The 13,202-nt window shown below is 36.9% G+C and overlaps 2 protein-coding genes and 1 pseudogene across 4 annotated transcripts in view; all 3 read left to right on the plus strand.

Moving 5' to 3' along the window:
* Positions 1 to 2,804, plus strand: part of LOC107701154 (arrestin-C-like) — a 28,727-nt gene extending 25,923 nt beyond the window's left edge. For all 3 annotated transcript variants that reach the window (XM_016503117.1, XM_016503115.1, XM_016503116.1), the window contains 5 exons: positions 649 to 786; positions 1,033 to 1,116; positions 1,260 to 1,283; positions 1,369 to 1,418; positions 2,381 to 2,804. In XM_016503117.1, coding sequence (XP_016358603.1) covers positions 649 to 786; positions 1,033 to 1,116; positions 1,260 to 1,283; positions 1,369 to 1,418; positions 2,381 to 2,385 — 301 coding nt within the window. In that variant the 3' untranslated portion in view covers positions 2,386 to 2,804. The remainder of the gene's footprint in view (positions 1 to 648; positions 787 to 1,032; positions 1,117 to 1,259; positions 1,284 to 1,368; positions 1,419 to 2,380) is intronic.
* A 1,483-nt stretch (positions 2,805 to 4,287) lies between these two features.
* On the plus strand, positions 4,288 to 9,850 carry LOC107701095 (solute carrier family 35 member F4-like; annotated as a pseudogene).
* A 700-nt stretch (positions 9,851 to 10,550) lies between these two features.
* LOC107701155 (Sjoegren syndrome/scleroderma autoantigen 1 homolog) overlaps positions 10,551 to 13,202 on the plus strand; it is a 6,495-nt gene continuing 3,843 nt past the window's right edge. Inside the window, exons 1-2 of the mRNA XM_016503118.1 lie at positions 10,551 to 10,652; positions 11,006 to 11,157. Coding sequence (XP_016358604.1) covers positions 10,616 to 10,652; positions 11,006 to 11,157 — 189 coding nt within the window. The 5' untranslated portion in view covers positions 10,551 to 10,615. The remainder of the gene's footprint in view (positions 10,653 to 11,005; positions 11,158 to 13,202) is intronic.

The raw sequence follows: 13,202 nt of genomic DNA on the forward strand, positions 1-13,202 counted from the left end.
GACGTGACGTCTCTGTTCCCTCCTTCAGGGAACGAGGGTTACCATACGTAACCGAGACGTTTTTCAGGTAGGTCTAACAGTAGGGTTAAGATATTTATCCATTATATATCCAGATATTATCCAAATAATGTTTAGTCCTAGAAAGCTATTATTATCAGAACACGTGAGCATAACATGCGGTTAGCAGATCAATGAATGAGAGGGCAGCGTTACCAGAGTTGCCCATTTACCACACCATGTTACAACACAGTAAGGCTATTGCAGACAGAAACAATACTGTACTACATCAATGTTTTCTGTCGGCTCAATTTTTGAGTGGACTTTGCTGTTCCGATGAGCATGAACGGTATACGAGTGGAGCGACTGAGCGGAGCGCACACGCCTAGAGCTTCACACCACGTGAAAGTGAAACCTGAGCGGTGAACTAATTTTCGGCAGCCGAAATTTCGGTGCATCTCTAATTATTGCCGACATCAGAAATGGATATTATATAATAGATGCTTTTTTGAACATTTTAGCAATTTAAAAATATTAAAAAATGATTTTTTACACGGCACCCCTGCTCTCGACAGACGGCACCCCAAGGTGCCGCGGCAACCCGATTGGGAAACACTGCTCTAAACTATGTGATTCAAATGCTCTCTGCAGGGAAACTGTAGAAGGAAATGCAACTTTTGATAAAACCCTCCCAATCACTCCTCTGCTGACAAACAACAAGGAGAAACGTGGCCTGGCGCTGGACGGCAGGCTTAAAGACGAAGACACCAATTTGGCCTCAACCACTATGTGAGCGTTTGTTTCAGCTTTACGAACTTTTATAAAGAGTTTCACAGAACTCCCACAGAATGAAGTAGCCTTGCTTATAATAAAGTTTTTACAACACATTTGCTTCGGAACTGTACTGTGAACTCTTTAGTATCTATCACCTCTAATCTGACCTGAGTTCATACATAAATGCATGAACAATTAAACCTGTTTTTTGTTTTTTTATCAGTTGCTAATTACTCATTTACTTTTCTCTCTTTCCTTCAGAATTAGGAGTGGTATGGATAAGGAGATGCTGGGAATCCTGGTGTCCTACAAGATCAAGGTTAACCTCATGGTATCAGGAGGAGGGTAAGGAGTTCTTTCTTTGAGAAATTCGTCCAGTTTGTGCTAAACAATTGTTCATATCTAAATGACAGTTATAAATATAGTATCATTACTATTATAATTATTAGTACTGTTTTATTTATAAATTTATTTCTCTCTTTTTTCAGTCTGCTGGGAGGCTTGACAGCAAGGTAAATCAAAAATGAAAAGCAGCTAAAACGCATTATGGGATATCAGAAATGGCCTTTTATCTAACCTTTTGTTTCCTCCATACAGTGATGTGACAGTAGAGCTGCCTCTGACCCTGATGCACCCTAAACCCAAAGGTAAAAAAACACCCTCTTTTTTCATCATTATATCCATGGCAAGTTTTTAAAGGGGTCATATGATGTTGCTAAAAAGAACATTATTTTGTGTATTTGGTGTAATGAAATGTGTTTGTGGTTTAAGGTTCAAAAAACACATTATTTTTCACATACTGTACATTATTGTTTCTCCTCTATGCCCCACCTTTCTGAAACGCGTCGATTTTTACAAAGTTCATCGGTCTGAAAAGCAAGGTGTGCTCTGATTGGCCAGCTATCCAGTGCGTTGTGATTGGCCGAATACCTCAAGCGTGTGACAGAAATGTTACGCCCCTTACCATATTGTGATGATGCCCTGTCCGGCCGGAGCGACGAGACAAAAACATTAAAATCCATTATAAACGAGGCATTTGTTGCATCCAGTGGGGACATAATTACGGATTATAATGACTTATACTGTCTTTTTACGCATTGCATCGCGCCGCGTAAACATAAAACCATGTCTGCATTTGGTGATCGGAGAAATTACAAACAACAAGAACTACTCTACACTGCTCAAAACTCGCATTTGAATCATCAGTGGCAAATTCTTTAATATAAAAAACGTACTTAGTAGTTTCGCTTTCACAACGAAACACAGCATCTTCACGATATGGCGGCAACAAATACTACAGCGAGAATAAAAGTTACGCCTTCTTTCTTTGCGTGAACATTTGGGCGGCATTATGCAAATCTTCCCACATCGTGACGTAGATATGTGGGGGCGTGTTAGAATGAGCCATTTTAGGTAGGCGTGGTTGACTCTTAACTTTTATAAAGAATATCTCTTTGGATTTGAGACTTTAGTCTTTGCAACTTTACAGATCTTCTTTATGCACCAAGAGCTTGTAACACTCCAAAGAGAAAGGATTGTTGTTTACCAATGTTTATCGCCATAATTATCTCACTCCCTTTCTTTGTGTCTCCCTCTCTGATAATAACAGACTGAATTCCCCGTATCAGATTCCACAGGACAGATGTTATCCTCTATTCCCTCAGCTCTTACACAGTGAGACCCTTACTCCGGCTCCCCATTAAGCAAAGGCGGCATTTCAGACAATGCCAGGAGTACCTCACAGCAAAGAAACCACATCAATATCACTTAGCAAAGTCACTAAGTCATACTGATGGTAATAAACTGACAGTTTCAAGCATAAATCCAACTTGAATACATAAGTGTGGGGTGAATGGTTGCCTTGAGGTTCTCAGTCCAGGAATAACATGCCTCTTCTTTGTGAAAGTGCTCCCTAATGGTCGTCATCTTACCTATAAATGAACCCATAGGTTACAAAGTGTGTCTGAGCAATGCATTTCAATGTATGGAGTTTGATCATATCATTATGTATGCTTGTGTTAACTTGTCTTGTCTAGAGTCTAGAGTCATTTAAACTGGCACATTTAAATCACAGCTCCTCATGTGATTTTGTGTAATGTTTGTTTTGTCAAGTGTGGAATTTTTGTCTCATAAAACCAAATAAAATACCTTTAAAACCTTAATTGATATTGTTTTTATATTAATGACTATAACCTATAAAACATGAATATAGTTTAAACTTTAGAGAACTGACAAAATGACTGAAGCAATTTCAACAAATTGCTGTTCCATGATTTTCAGACACTATTTGTTGATCAGAGCCCAGCTACTGGGGCATGTTGTCACAAAAGATCATTGTAAGTTAAATAAGCTATATCTCTTTTTTTGCCTGGCCAATAGTTCCCAATGCAGTCACAGAGAACTATATGAATATCTACTCTATCAATAGCACCCTCAGTTAATGCTGTAATAATGGCATTTCATTGCAGATTTTGCAAACTATCCAGTAGTTTATGGTTTGCACTCTGGAGATCGGTTTCTATTTCAACATATTTTGCAGCATTGAGCCGCAAACTATCCAGTAGTTTATGGTTTGCGCTCTGGAGATCGGTTTCTATTTCAACATATTTTGCAGCATTGAGCAGTGTAGCCAATCACAGACATATCTGTTGATTTCTTGAACCCAACAGCCAATCACAGGCGTTTAAGTTAGAATCCACTCACCGCTTAAATCGCTGCTGTTTTTGTTCAGGTGTTGTGTTCAACAAGAATCATCTCATTATAACAAAGTGTAGACGCGATGTAAATAAGAGATTTGAGAACTTCATTGATTATAAGGTAACTTGAGAACTTGTGATATCGCGATGAACTAAGATGACTGACAGCTTTTAGTGATTATAAAGGGAATGCTCTTGCGTCTTGCGCCATAGCAATGGACGGCACAAATATATTAGAGAGAGAGAGAGAGAGAGCACCCTCACTAATTTAAGAAGCACCCTCATTGATTTAATCCAGTGTTGATGATGAAAATCTGGATTAATAACTAGTTCAGATGTCAATGTAAAGTTAATTATGGGTATAGATATTCATACTATCATATTTACAAACTAAAAAGTGCAATTGTTACCTTAAAGAGCTATTTCTGTCTGATTTAACACTGTTGGTATAAATGAATGTGTTTAAATTGATTCAGCAGAGTTAAATATAATGATTTGAAAAAAATAAGTTCATTTAGACATTTTCATTTTTCAAGTTCAGTATTAATAAATGTATCATTATTATGCTAAACTATCGATGCAATACCTCACTTCACTTGCTTAAATGTTGTTTTAATTAACTGTTTTCGATATATTTATAAAAGCATTTAGCAAGTGAGACTATAAGCTGTTAAACCTGAGATATTTAATCACAGTTGGATCACTTAGCATGTGTGTTTACTTAAAGCATATTACTGGTATGAGAGTCCGAGCTCACAGAGAGGGGCTCAAAACCCTGATCCGAGAGTTAGAGTTTTTTTTTAAGAGAGCACAACGAGCAATGAACAAACTCTCAGCCAAGATATCTCCTTCCTCTGGACCCCAACCTGTCACACTTCACCTGCCCACACCAGGTAATGTTTTTCAGCTCTTCATATAGTCTATTGGAGCTTTCTTCTTGATATGGAAATCTGTTATTTTAGAAGTATATGAAGGAGTGGCATTTGTAATTCTTTAAATGTCTTGTCTTTGTTCTTCTTAGCAAGTGAGAAGGATCTTCAGGAGCAGACTTTAGTTCAGGATGAATCCGATGCAGAAAGACCATCTAAACATTGCTGCGCTTGATGTCCATTCCGAGCTGTACAGAAGGTGACATCTGGGCTCATTTTAGGGGCTTGTGTAGCTGTTTCCTGGGCTTGGGCTACTAATAGTGCTAAAGAGACTCTGATAAGACATCCTGCCCCATTCTTCATCATTTGGTTTTGTAGTACCTGGAACATTCTCTTTTTTCTGCTCTACTATCTGTGTCATCTTCTCACGGAGAAACAGAAGCAGTTGCCAAGTACCGAGTTCAAGTTAGAAGAAATCATTTTGAATGAATTTTGATGGCTTTGATGGTTCCATGGCAAACCTTGGAAACTTCCGATTGCGTAAAAGGTTCTTTAAAGCATAAAAAGATTCTACCGATTATTCAAATGTTCTTCACTCTGATTAAAAAATGGTTCTTTTCTTTAGGGAACCCAGAATGGTTATGGCATTGCTGTGAAAACTCCCTTTTGGAAACTTTATAGAGTGTATATGATATGACTTGCTCATGTTGTTAGGATGCATGTTTTGCAGTCCAAACCCTGAGCTGCACATCTTTCATGCAATATTAGTTTTCTAAAGTGCTGATGCAATTAAAGCAAGTTAAATATGAATAATCATTATTGTATATAATTCTTATTTTATTTTAAGCTGTTTAGTACAAGCTGCTTTCAGTCTCTAATCCTCTCGGCTTCTAGTACATCTAAACAAATGACAACTTTTCATTAATGAATCAATGCCTGGCCAGCAGCCCATTATCAGTGCAAAGTCATCACTGACACTAACAGCGAAAGCTTCAGCAATATCAGTTGAGGTTGGCTGCAGCTTTATTATAAATTGTACACACACCTGAGTCCTGACTAAGCTGTATTTTTACACATGGGGTGTAGAGTTCTTGATTTATAAAGCAGCCTACTAAAGCTGCATGCATTCATCTTTACCTCTGATAGAGAAAAGACATCTTTGTGTTATTGGACTTTTTACTCTAAACCTACTTGTGACAACTTGCCCCAGCCCAGTCTACCCTATTTTATTACTTAAAGAATTATGTGATAGAATTGTCTTAAGGGTCAGCATTATTTGAAACTTAATAGCATTTGGATGTGCCATGCTGTATATAATTTTATCCTTGCAGAGAGTGCAGTCGGTTCCTGGGTGAAGAGTTGACTGTAAGGGTTGTTTTGAAAGGAGCCGCTTCATTCTCTGCGCTATGGAGTTTATCTGGTTATTTGTACTTGTTGGCGCTTTGCCGCATCTCCAAAGTGGACGTAAGTGCCATCCTCTGCTGCAGCCAGGCATTTATTTTCCTCCTTTCATGGATTGGACTCAAGGACCGTTTCATGGGTGTCAGGGTAAGCAATCAAATAGGATATCTAATGCTGTGTGAGTGATTTGATAATTGCTTGTTTTTTCGCCAATTTTGAAGTAATCTTTTTTTTTTTACGCATTTGTCTGTTCTCTATTTAGATAGTGGCTGCCATCCTGTCCATCACTGGCATTGTTATGTTGGCCTATGGTGATGGTTTCCATAGCGACTCAATCACAGGAGTAGCACTAGGAGTTGGTTCAGCTTCAGCTTCTGCTTTATTCAAGGTTAGCACTAGTGGTGGGGATTTGAATTCATCCCAGTGTTCACTAAAAAGATTCATTCAGAATGGTACAGTGATTCATTCAGTGACCTTGTCTAGTTATACAGTTTCTATAACTGTTTAACCAATTTGTTATCAACTCAGAGTCATTCACAATCAAAACAATTATTTTTGCTTAAAATTTGTGTGTCTACTAATCCACTACAAACCTCCAGAAAAGACTGTATAAAGTTAAGGTGTTCTTTAAACCTGTATGTGTGTAAACATCTGATACAAATGTAATATTCTGCAGTTTTACTGCAGTAGTTGTTTATAGTTTTATGTCTCAGGTACTTTTCAGAAAACATGCAGGAAATGTCCAGCCAGGCCCTGCCAGTGTGATGCTGTCCTGTGTGGGTCTGTGTAGCTTTATCCTCCACTCCTGGGTGTGTGTATTGCTTTATTTCACACATGTGGAATACTGGCCTCCCTCTCAGCACATCCCCTGGGATAAACTTTGTGTCATGGCTTCTCTGCTGCTTGGTCATTTATTATTTGTTTTCCACTATGCATTATGTAATAATGATTCCACTCAATGTTATTATTATTAATATTATAAATATTCCATGGAAAAAAATATAATAGGTCAGAATTTTATTTGCCTTTATCTGAAGTAACTTTTATTTAATTTTTGTCCTGTTTCTCCTAAGTTTTCAATGTGCTGGTAAACCTGGGAGGAATATTTACGTACCCCAGTTTAATTTCACTGGGAATTCTCTTGACCATCCCAGCGAGTGCAGGTATGAATTTGATTATAAATAAGCTGTCAAATAGACCTGAAGCCTCACAGACAGTGGTGTAGTGGTGCATTGAGAAGTCAGTATACTCTTAATTTATGCCCCCAATTTTTTAAAGCAGCCCAGCAAAGAATGAACACCATGTGTTATACACAGTGACGTAAAACTAGTCTTGCAAAAATAAATAAGTAGACTTCAGCAATTAACATTTTGTCAGAGCCTCTAGTAAATTACATGCTATTTTCTTTAGTGGTCTGTTCAGAATAGTGGGAGAATCAGGAAAAAAAAATGTGATTCTCAATTTATCCAGAATTGTGCAGCTCTGCTCCAGTGTGTGACTGACTGTTTCTCCCATGACATAGTGATGGGCAAAATGGTAATTTTGAGCCCTGACACATGGGCGTGGCCATCATTTCAGAAGTGAGAGGGACAGAAATGTCAAATATAATAATACCTTTTTTTCTGGTCTAATTGACAGGTTTTATTATTATTATTATTATTATTATTATTATTATCCTATCTCTTACTTTTAATTGGCTGAGATATCAAATACACTGCTGGACAATAACCAATAATTTGTGTTCTATAATATTTTTTCTATATTTTCCTAATGTTAATTTTATGATTTGTTTATATACAAACACTTTTCCATTTTTATATTTTATATTTCATATATTTAATAGTTTCTAGCCAACTGTAATAAATGCTATGTCAAATAGCACTGCATTATTTAGATGTTTTTTATTACCAGTAGATTCCTTGAAAAACAGACATAAACTATATATTGTCGCATTCGTGTGTTTATTGTCTTCATGTTTCATCAGTCAAAACGTTTATTTTTATTCAGCTTAGCTACAGCAGAGATTGCTTTGGCTACAATAGCTGGATGCCTTTATCCATATTAGGGATTTCCTGGCACATCATAAGTTATTACTTCTATGAGGCTGTTTTGGACTTTCTGAGTATGAATGAAACACACTGCATGAGAGCATTTACACCTCGGTCCTGACCGCATCACTTCTTTACTGGGTGTTTTTAGGGAATATTTGCATTTATTCACATGTGATTGGATTAGCTACTCACGTGCTGGACTCTCATGATTTTGGCTAATGTAGGACAACTGAATGATGTGCATCAGAGGGGATTTAGAAGTGGCTATACACAATGCCGACTGCTCACAGACATGTGAAATAGAGCGCTGCAGTGATGATGTATTTTTGTAGGCCAACCAGGGTGTTAGCATCTCCCTGGTTCCCTTGACAAAAACCCAGTAGGATTTTTACTTTTGGATTATTGCTTTTGGATTATTGCAGAAAATAAGCTCTGTGACCAAAAAAAAGTTTATGATTCTTACAAGTTTAATTCATCATGTTAAACTTCACACATGAACACAACTTTTATGAATTTTGAAACCTGAATGATCGGCAGAAGTAAAAAGCTAAATGTACATAAAAATTATCAATTAACTACACCATGGTTGCATGACTTTAACAACCCTTTCAGTCTGTAGTTAAAAAAAAAATTCCCTGAAAGTTTGAGTTAGAATAGTTTGCAAGAGTGCGAGTATAAACATAAAGAGGCTGTAGAAGTTGACTAGTAGTGAGTACATGAGTTTTCCTGTTTGGTGTGATGATGTTTAATGTCCCAGGCAAACTTTGCAGTCCCTTTTAGCCACATGTGATTGTTAATTATACTCATTGATTGTGAAAGTATATAATTATATCTTGTTTTTAATTCTATACATTTGCCTGATGAAGGTCAGTGGACCGAAACGTTGCATTTAATAAAGTTTAAGAATTAGCAAGTATTGATAGTGTGTGGGTTCGTTACTTATTTTTGAGCCATATGTTAATAACCACCTTTTCAAAACAAATAAAGCTCTGATTGGGGAATTTAAACTCTCAAAATCTGGCAACTGCAACCATGAAAGCATGTGGAGGCTTGTTACCAATGCAAGATAACGCAAATGCCTAAATAAAATAAAATATTTTCAGGAAAAATAACCAGCAGGCAAATATCGCAGATGATTATTCTTAATAAATCTAGAGAAGCAGAAATAGGTGATCACGATTAACATACTTGTAAGAATCATGCAGCCCTGACTGAACTGAACCAACACTGAACTGACTTGAGCTATATATTGACACTATTGACTGCTTCACAGCAGAATCTGAACTGTCTCCATGGTTGACTTTCCATAATTGATTCTGCTATTTTCCTGAAATAAAGGTGACTTGACTGACTTGATTTGAAAAATCACAAGGGCTTATTACTAACGTATTTGATGTCATAGAATGAAAAAAAAAAATTAAAGAAACCCACTGACTTCAAGAAGTTCTGGCCTACAAAAGCATGTAATCTCTGTAAGTACTCTATAGGCCTGGATGTGTAAAAGTGATTAATCTGATGTGTAGTATTTCATTTTTGCATTTTTTGCACCTTGAGAATTTTTTCTCATTGTTAAGTCTTATTTGATGTCATAGAATGAAAAAAAAAAAATTCAAGAAACCCACTGACTTCAAGAAGTTCTGGCCTACAAAAGCATGTAATCTCTGTAGTACTCTATAGGCCTGGATGTGTAAAAGTGATTAATCTGATGTGTAGTATTTCATTTTTGCATTTTTTGCACCTTGAGAATTTTTTCTCATTGTTAAGTCTATTGCTGTCTCTTTCTCACTCATAAGCTGTAGATACATTTGTGACTGAAACTCTGCAAATGAGCCATGTGCAAGCGGCGGCAGCCGGCATCATCTTAGCAGGGTATCTCATGCTGCAGCTTCCAGAAAACTGGGACGAGAGCACTTTGCGCTGGCTCAGCACACTGTGGCGTGGAAACTGGCGAGAGGACAGTATAGTTGGAGAGGAGGCTGTAATGGACACTGCTGGGATTGTAAGAGCAAAACCCAAACCAGCTGTAGTGACACTCAACGGAGCCTATTATGAGCAGACTTGATTTGATTCTAGTGTTGGTGTGATAACATCATAAAATCTTTTGTGTGTTTGTGTAAATGCAATTACTTACATTGTAGTTCTGTTTTCATGTTGTTTGAAATTTAATATGTCTTTATTAGAGAACCATCAGATTCAATGATGATGATAAGATTATAATAAAGATTAAATTAAAGGCAAAAATTTACATTTTTAACATAACGGTTTTTTTTTTACATTTAATGTATTTGTAACAGAAATATATTTAATAAGTTCATTTAATTCATTCATTTAAAAATATGTATATTCAGCATATTATCAGTGAAACAGTGAATATGAAAAAAAAATCCAAAACTCTACATTTCAGTATGGTCATGACAGTGTTATTTTAGTATAATATATTTTTTAATTTGTTTTTATTTTTCTATTTTCCATTGTTATTTTAAATGTAGTTTAAAAAATAGTAGCTAATTTTGTTGCGTGATTTTCACATGTATGTTAGTTTGTTTTTGTTTTTTTAAAAATGTTTATATTTCAGTTTTAGTTATTTTAGTACATAAAGTTAAACTAAAGGAAAATGTTATACAATAAATGTTATATATATAATGTTATTTCAAGTACGGAATTTTTTATGGTTTTAGTTTTAGTTAATTATGTCATATTCGATAAAAGTGCAAACAAAACTGCAGGTCCTACATTCAGCTCGCTAGATGGCGCTAGTCCATTTTCACAGCACTTTATACATTTCACCGCAGAAGTTTCGAGCAGGAAGAATTATCTGTGTTGAGAGATGGCTGAGGAGGAGGAAAGCATGGCCCTAAACGCAGGTAAAATATGAATAGACTACTTATTCTGCTATTGAGTTCCCTATTTTTATCTTTAAATAATCTTCATTTACTTGACTTACTTCCGTCGTGCTAAAGTAGTGGATGTGCAGCCGCGCTAAAATAACATCTTGACGCTAGCAGGTTAGCGCTTCAGCTGGCTGTATGGGTGTGCTTTTTGTCACTCATAATATCTAGATCTTCAAAATGGTTTTAGCATAACAGACTATTAGTGACAACCTGAATTGGTATAACTGTCTGAAAGCTCCGTGTACACAGACGCTAGCTGGTTGTTTCTGATCCGTATACATCGTGACCCGGACACACGAGGAATCTGTGTGCTCTGATGAATCTAGATGATGAGGACTTTGAATGGGAGCCTCCCTCCGAGGCCGAGATGAAGGTGATTCAGGCTCGACGAGAGCGACAGGACAAGATCAGCAAGCTGATGGGAGGCTATCTGCTGAAGGGGTACAAGATGCTGGGGGAGTGCTGTGAGCTGTGTGGGGTGAGGGAAAAGCACTTAAATTCATCTGTGACTTCAGAAAATGAGTGATTTATTAGTGAAAATACATGCAAGAGCCTTTCAGTAAATTGTAATAATAACTAAATATACAGTTTGGTACAATATTGACAGTCTGTAGATATGCCCCATTGTTACAATTCTGACCAATAACGATAGATGGATATATATACTCTATCATTCAAAAGGTAATAGTTGTTGGGTTTTTTTACCCCCAAGGATGCATTAAACCACTTAAGCTCAGGGCGTTTTTTGGTATTTTCGCCTAAATTTAACATACTCAAATTCAAATGTTTACCCTGCACACATACAATGGAGGAAATGAAAAAAAATGGTTTCATTGTAAAGAAAACCCTTTGAACTACAAAATATGAGTGTAATTCTTTATAAATAACATTATATATTTTTCAAATATTACTATAAACACAAAAAAAACATAGGCACTTTTGGAGATTTAAAACTAATTATTTTTTTTTTTATCTGTAATTCAGGTTCTATTAGGCCCAACTCTCTGCAATTTACTTTGTTTGATGCCACTAGATGCCAAAAAGTACCAGAAAAAAATAATCTTTCAAATAACAGCTTCTAAACAGGAGTTACTACATTATTTGTGAAGAGTTTCCTTTGCAAAAACAGGCTTTATAAAACACATTAACCCCACAATCCTATTTTACTCTGTGCCATAAGCCCTTTTATTGATTACTGATTGAATTATGTTTTATTTTTATGTTTTTCTAAGCAGTAATATACAAAATGGCATAAGCGAATTGGACCAAATTTCTCATATTGTGATTTCTACACTCAGTTTAATTCTTTCAGGATGCTCAAGACTGTCTACATTATAATATATATCTGGTCTATAACAATCTAAAATATAATCCATATCCTCCAGCTTTATATCATTCCATTTATATGCATTCTGTATTGGGATAGTGATCACAGCATCTCTCACCTCAGCATCAGTTGAGCACCGCATCTCTGTATCATCCCTGCATCCATCTTGGCTTGCCTCTCTGGTCCAGAGCTGAGCTAATTTGCTAGCAGGCAGCTATCTCTACATTCACAGCGTCAAACAAACATATATTAGCTCATCTACACCAAACTGCAAATAATCCATGTAATCCATGTATATATTTACTGTATACTTACTGAAATGCATGATGTACTGTACTTTTCTGTCAGCAAACAGTGCAAACAGTGTCTAGTATTGCTAACACGTTTCATAACAAAGAATAAGCTCTCAAACACACGGAGACTCGCTCCTAAAGCCTCCCCAGACGCGCGCTCATTCCTCTCCACGGCGCCGCTGACCGTTCTTCATCATATATAACTTGTAATATGATAATCATAGACTGATATGATCCGAGTCGCGTTCGCTACAACTCTTCCGTGCGGAGAAAAGCCTCCAATTCTCGCGTCCACGAACTACAACAGCCAACAAACCACTGGCTGGCCGACCGGATGGAGACCCCCCTCTCTCGCCCACTCTGATGACGCAGCGGTGTCAGAGTTCACAAAGTCTGTAATGGCCGATCTGAGAGACATGTAATCTGACCAATTGCAGCCCAGAACCGACCGCAGATATCTATAACATCAGACGCGCTGCCTGCGCGCTGGAATGAGATGGAAAGCCATTATTTCCAGACGCGCTGGATTCCGTTACCTGGACAGAACGCGAATATCTCACCGATGGAAGCACGCAGAAACGTGAAAATGGTCTTGTTTGAAAGAAGAGATCCTAATCTAAAAGATAATATAGAGTATATAGATATTTGTGGCTGTTTGTGGCTGACTGAAGCAGTGCTACGAGTATAAATGTAAATTCGCTCAGAGGTGACCAAATTTTACATCGCGATTCTATCGAAGATAATTCGATCTGTGATTGTCACACAATGAAATAATCTTTCCAAATTTCTGAGAATGAGAGCTTTCTTGTGATATATGACTTGACTTTTTTGTGAAAAATATATAAAATACACATTCTTCGTAAAAAAATTTCGCAATGGTTAGGCGGAAAATCGTCTGTGGAC

This window comes from Sinocyclocheilus anshuiensis, unplaced genomic scaffold, assembly GCF_001515605.1.
Source record: "Sinocyclocheilus anshuiensis isolate Anshui unplaced genomic scaffold, SAMN03320099.WGS_v1.1 scaffold907, whole genome shotgun sequence".
In the NCBI taxonomy this organism is placed as follows: Eukaryota; Metazoa; Chordata; class Actinopteri; order Cypriniformes; family Cyprinidae; genus Sinocyclocheilus; species Sinocyclocheilus anshuiensis.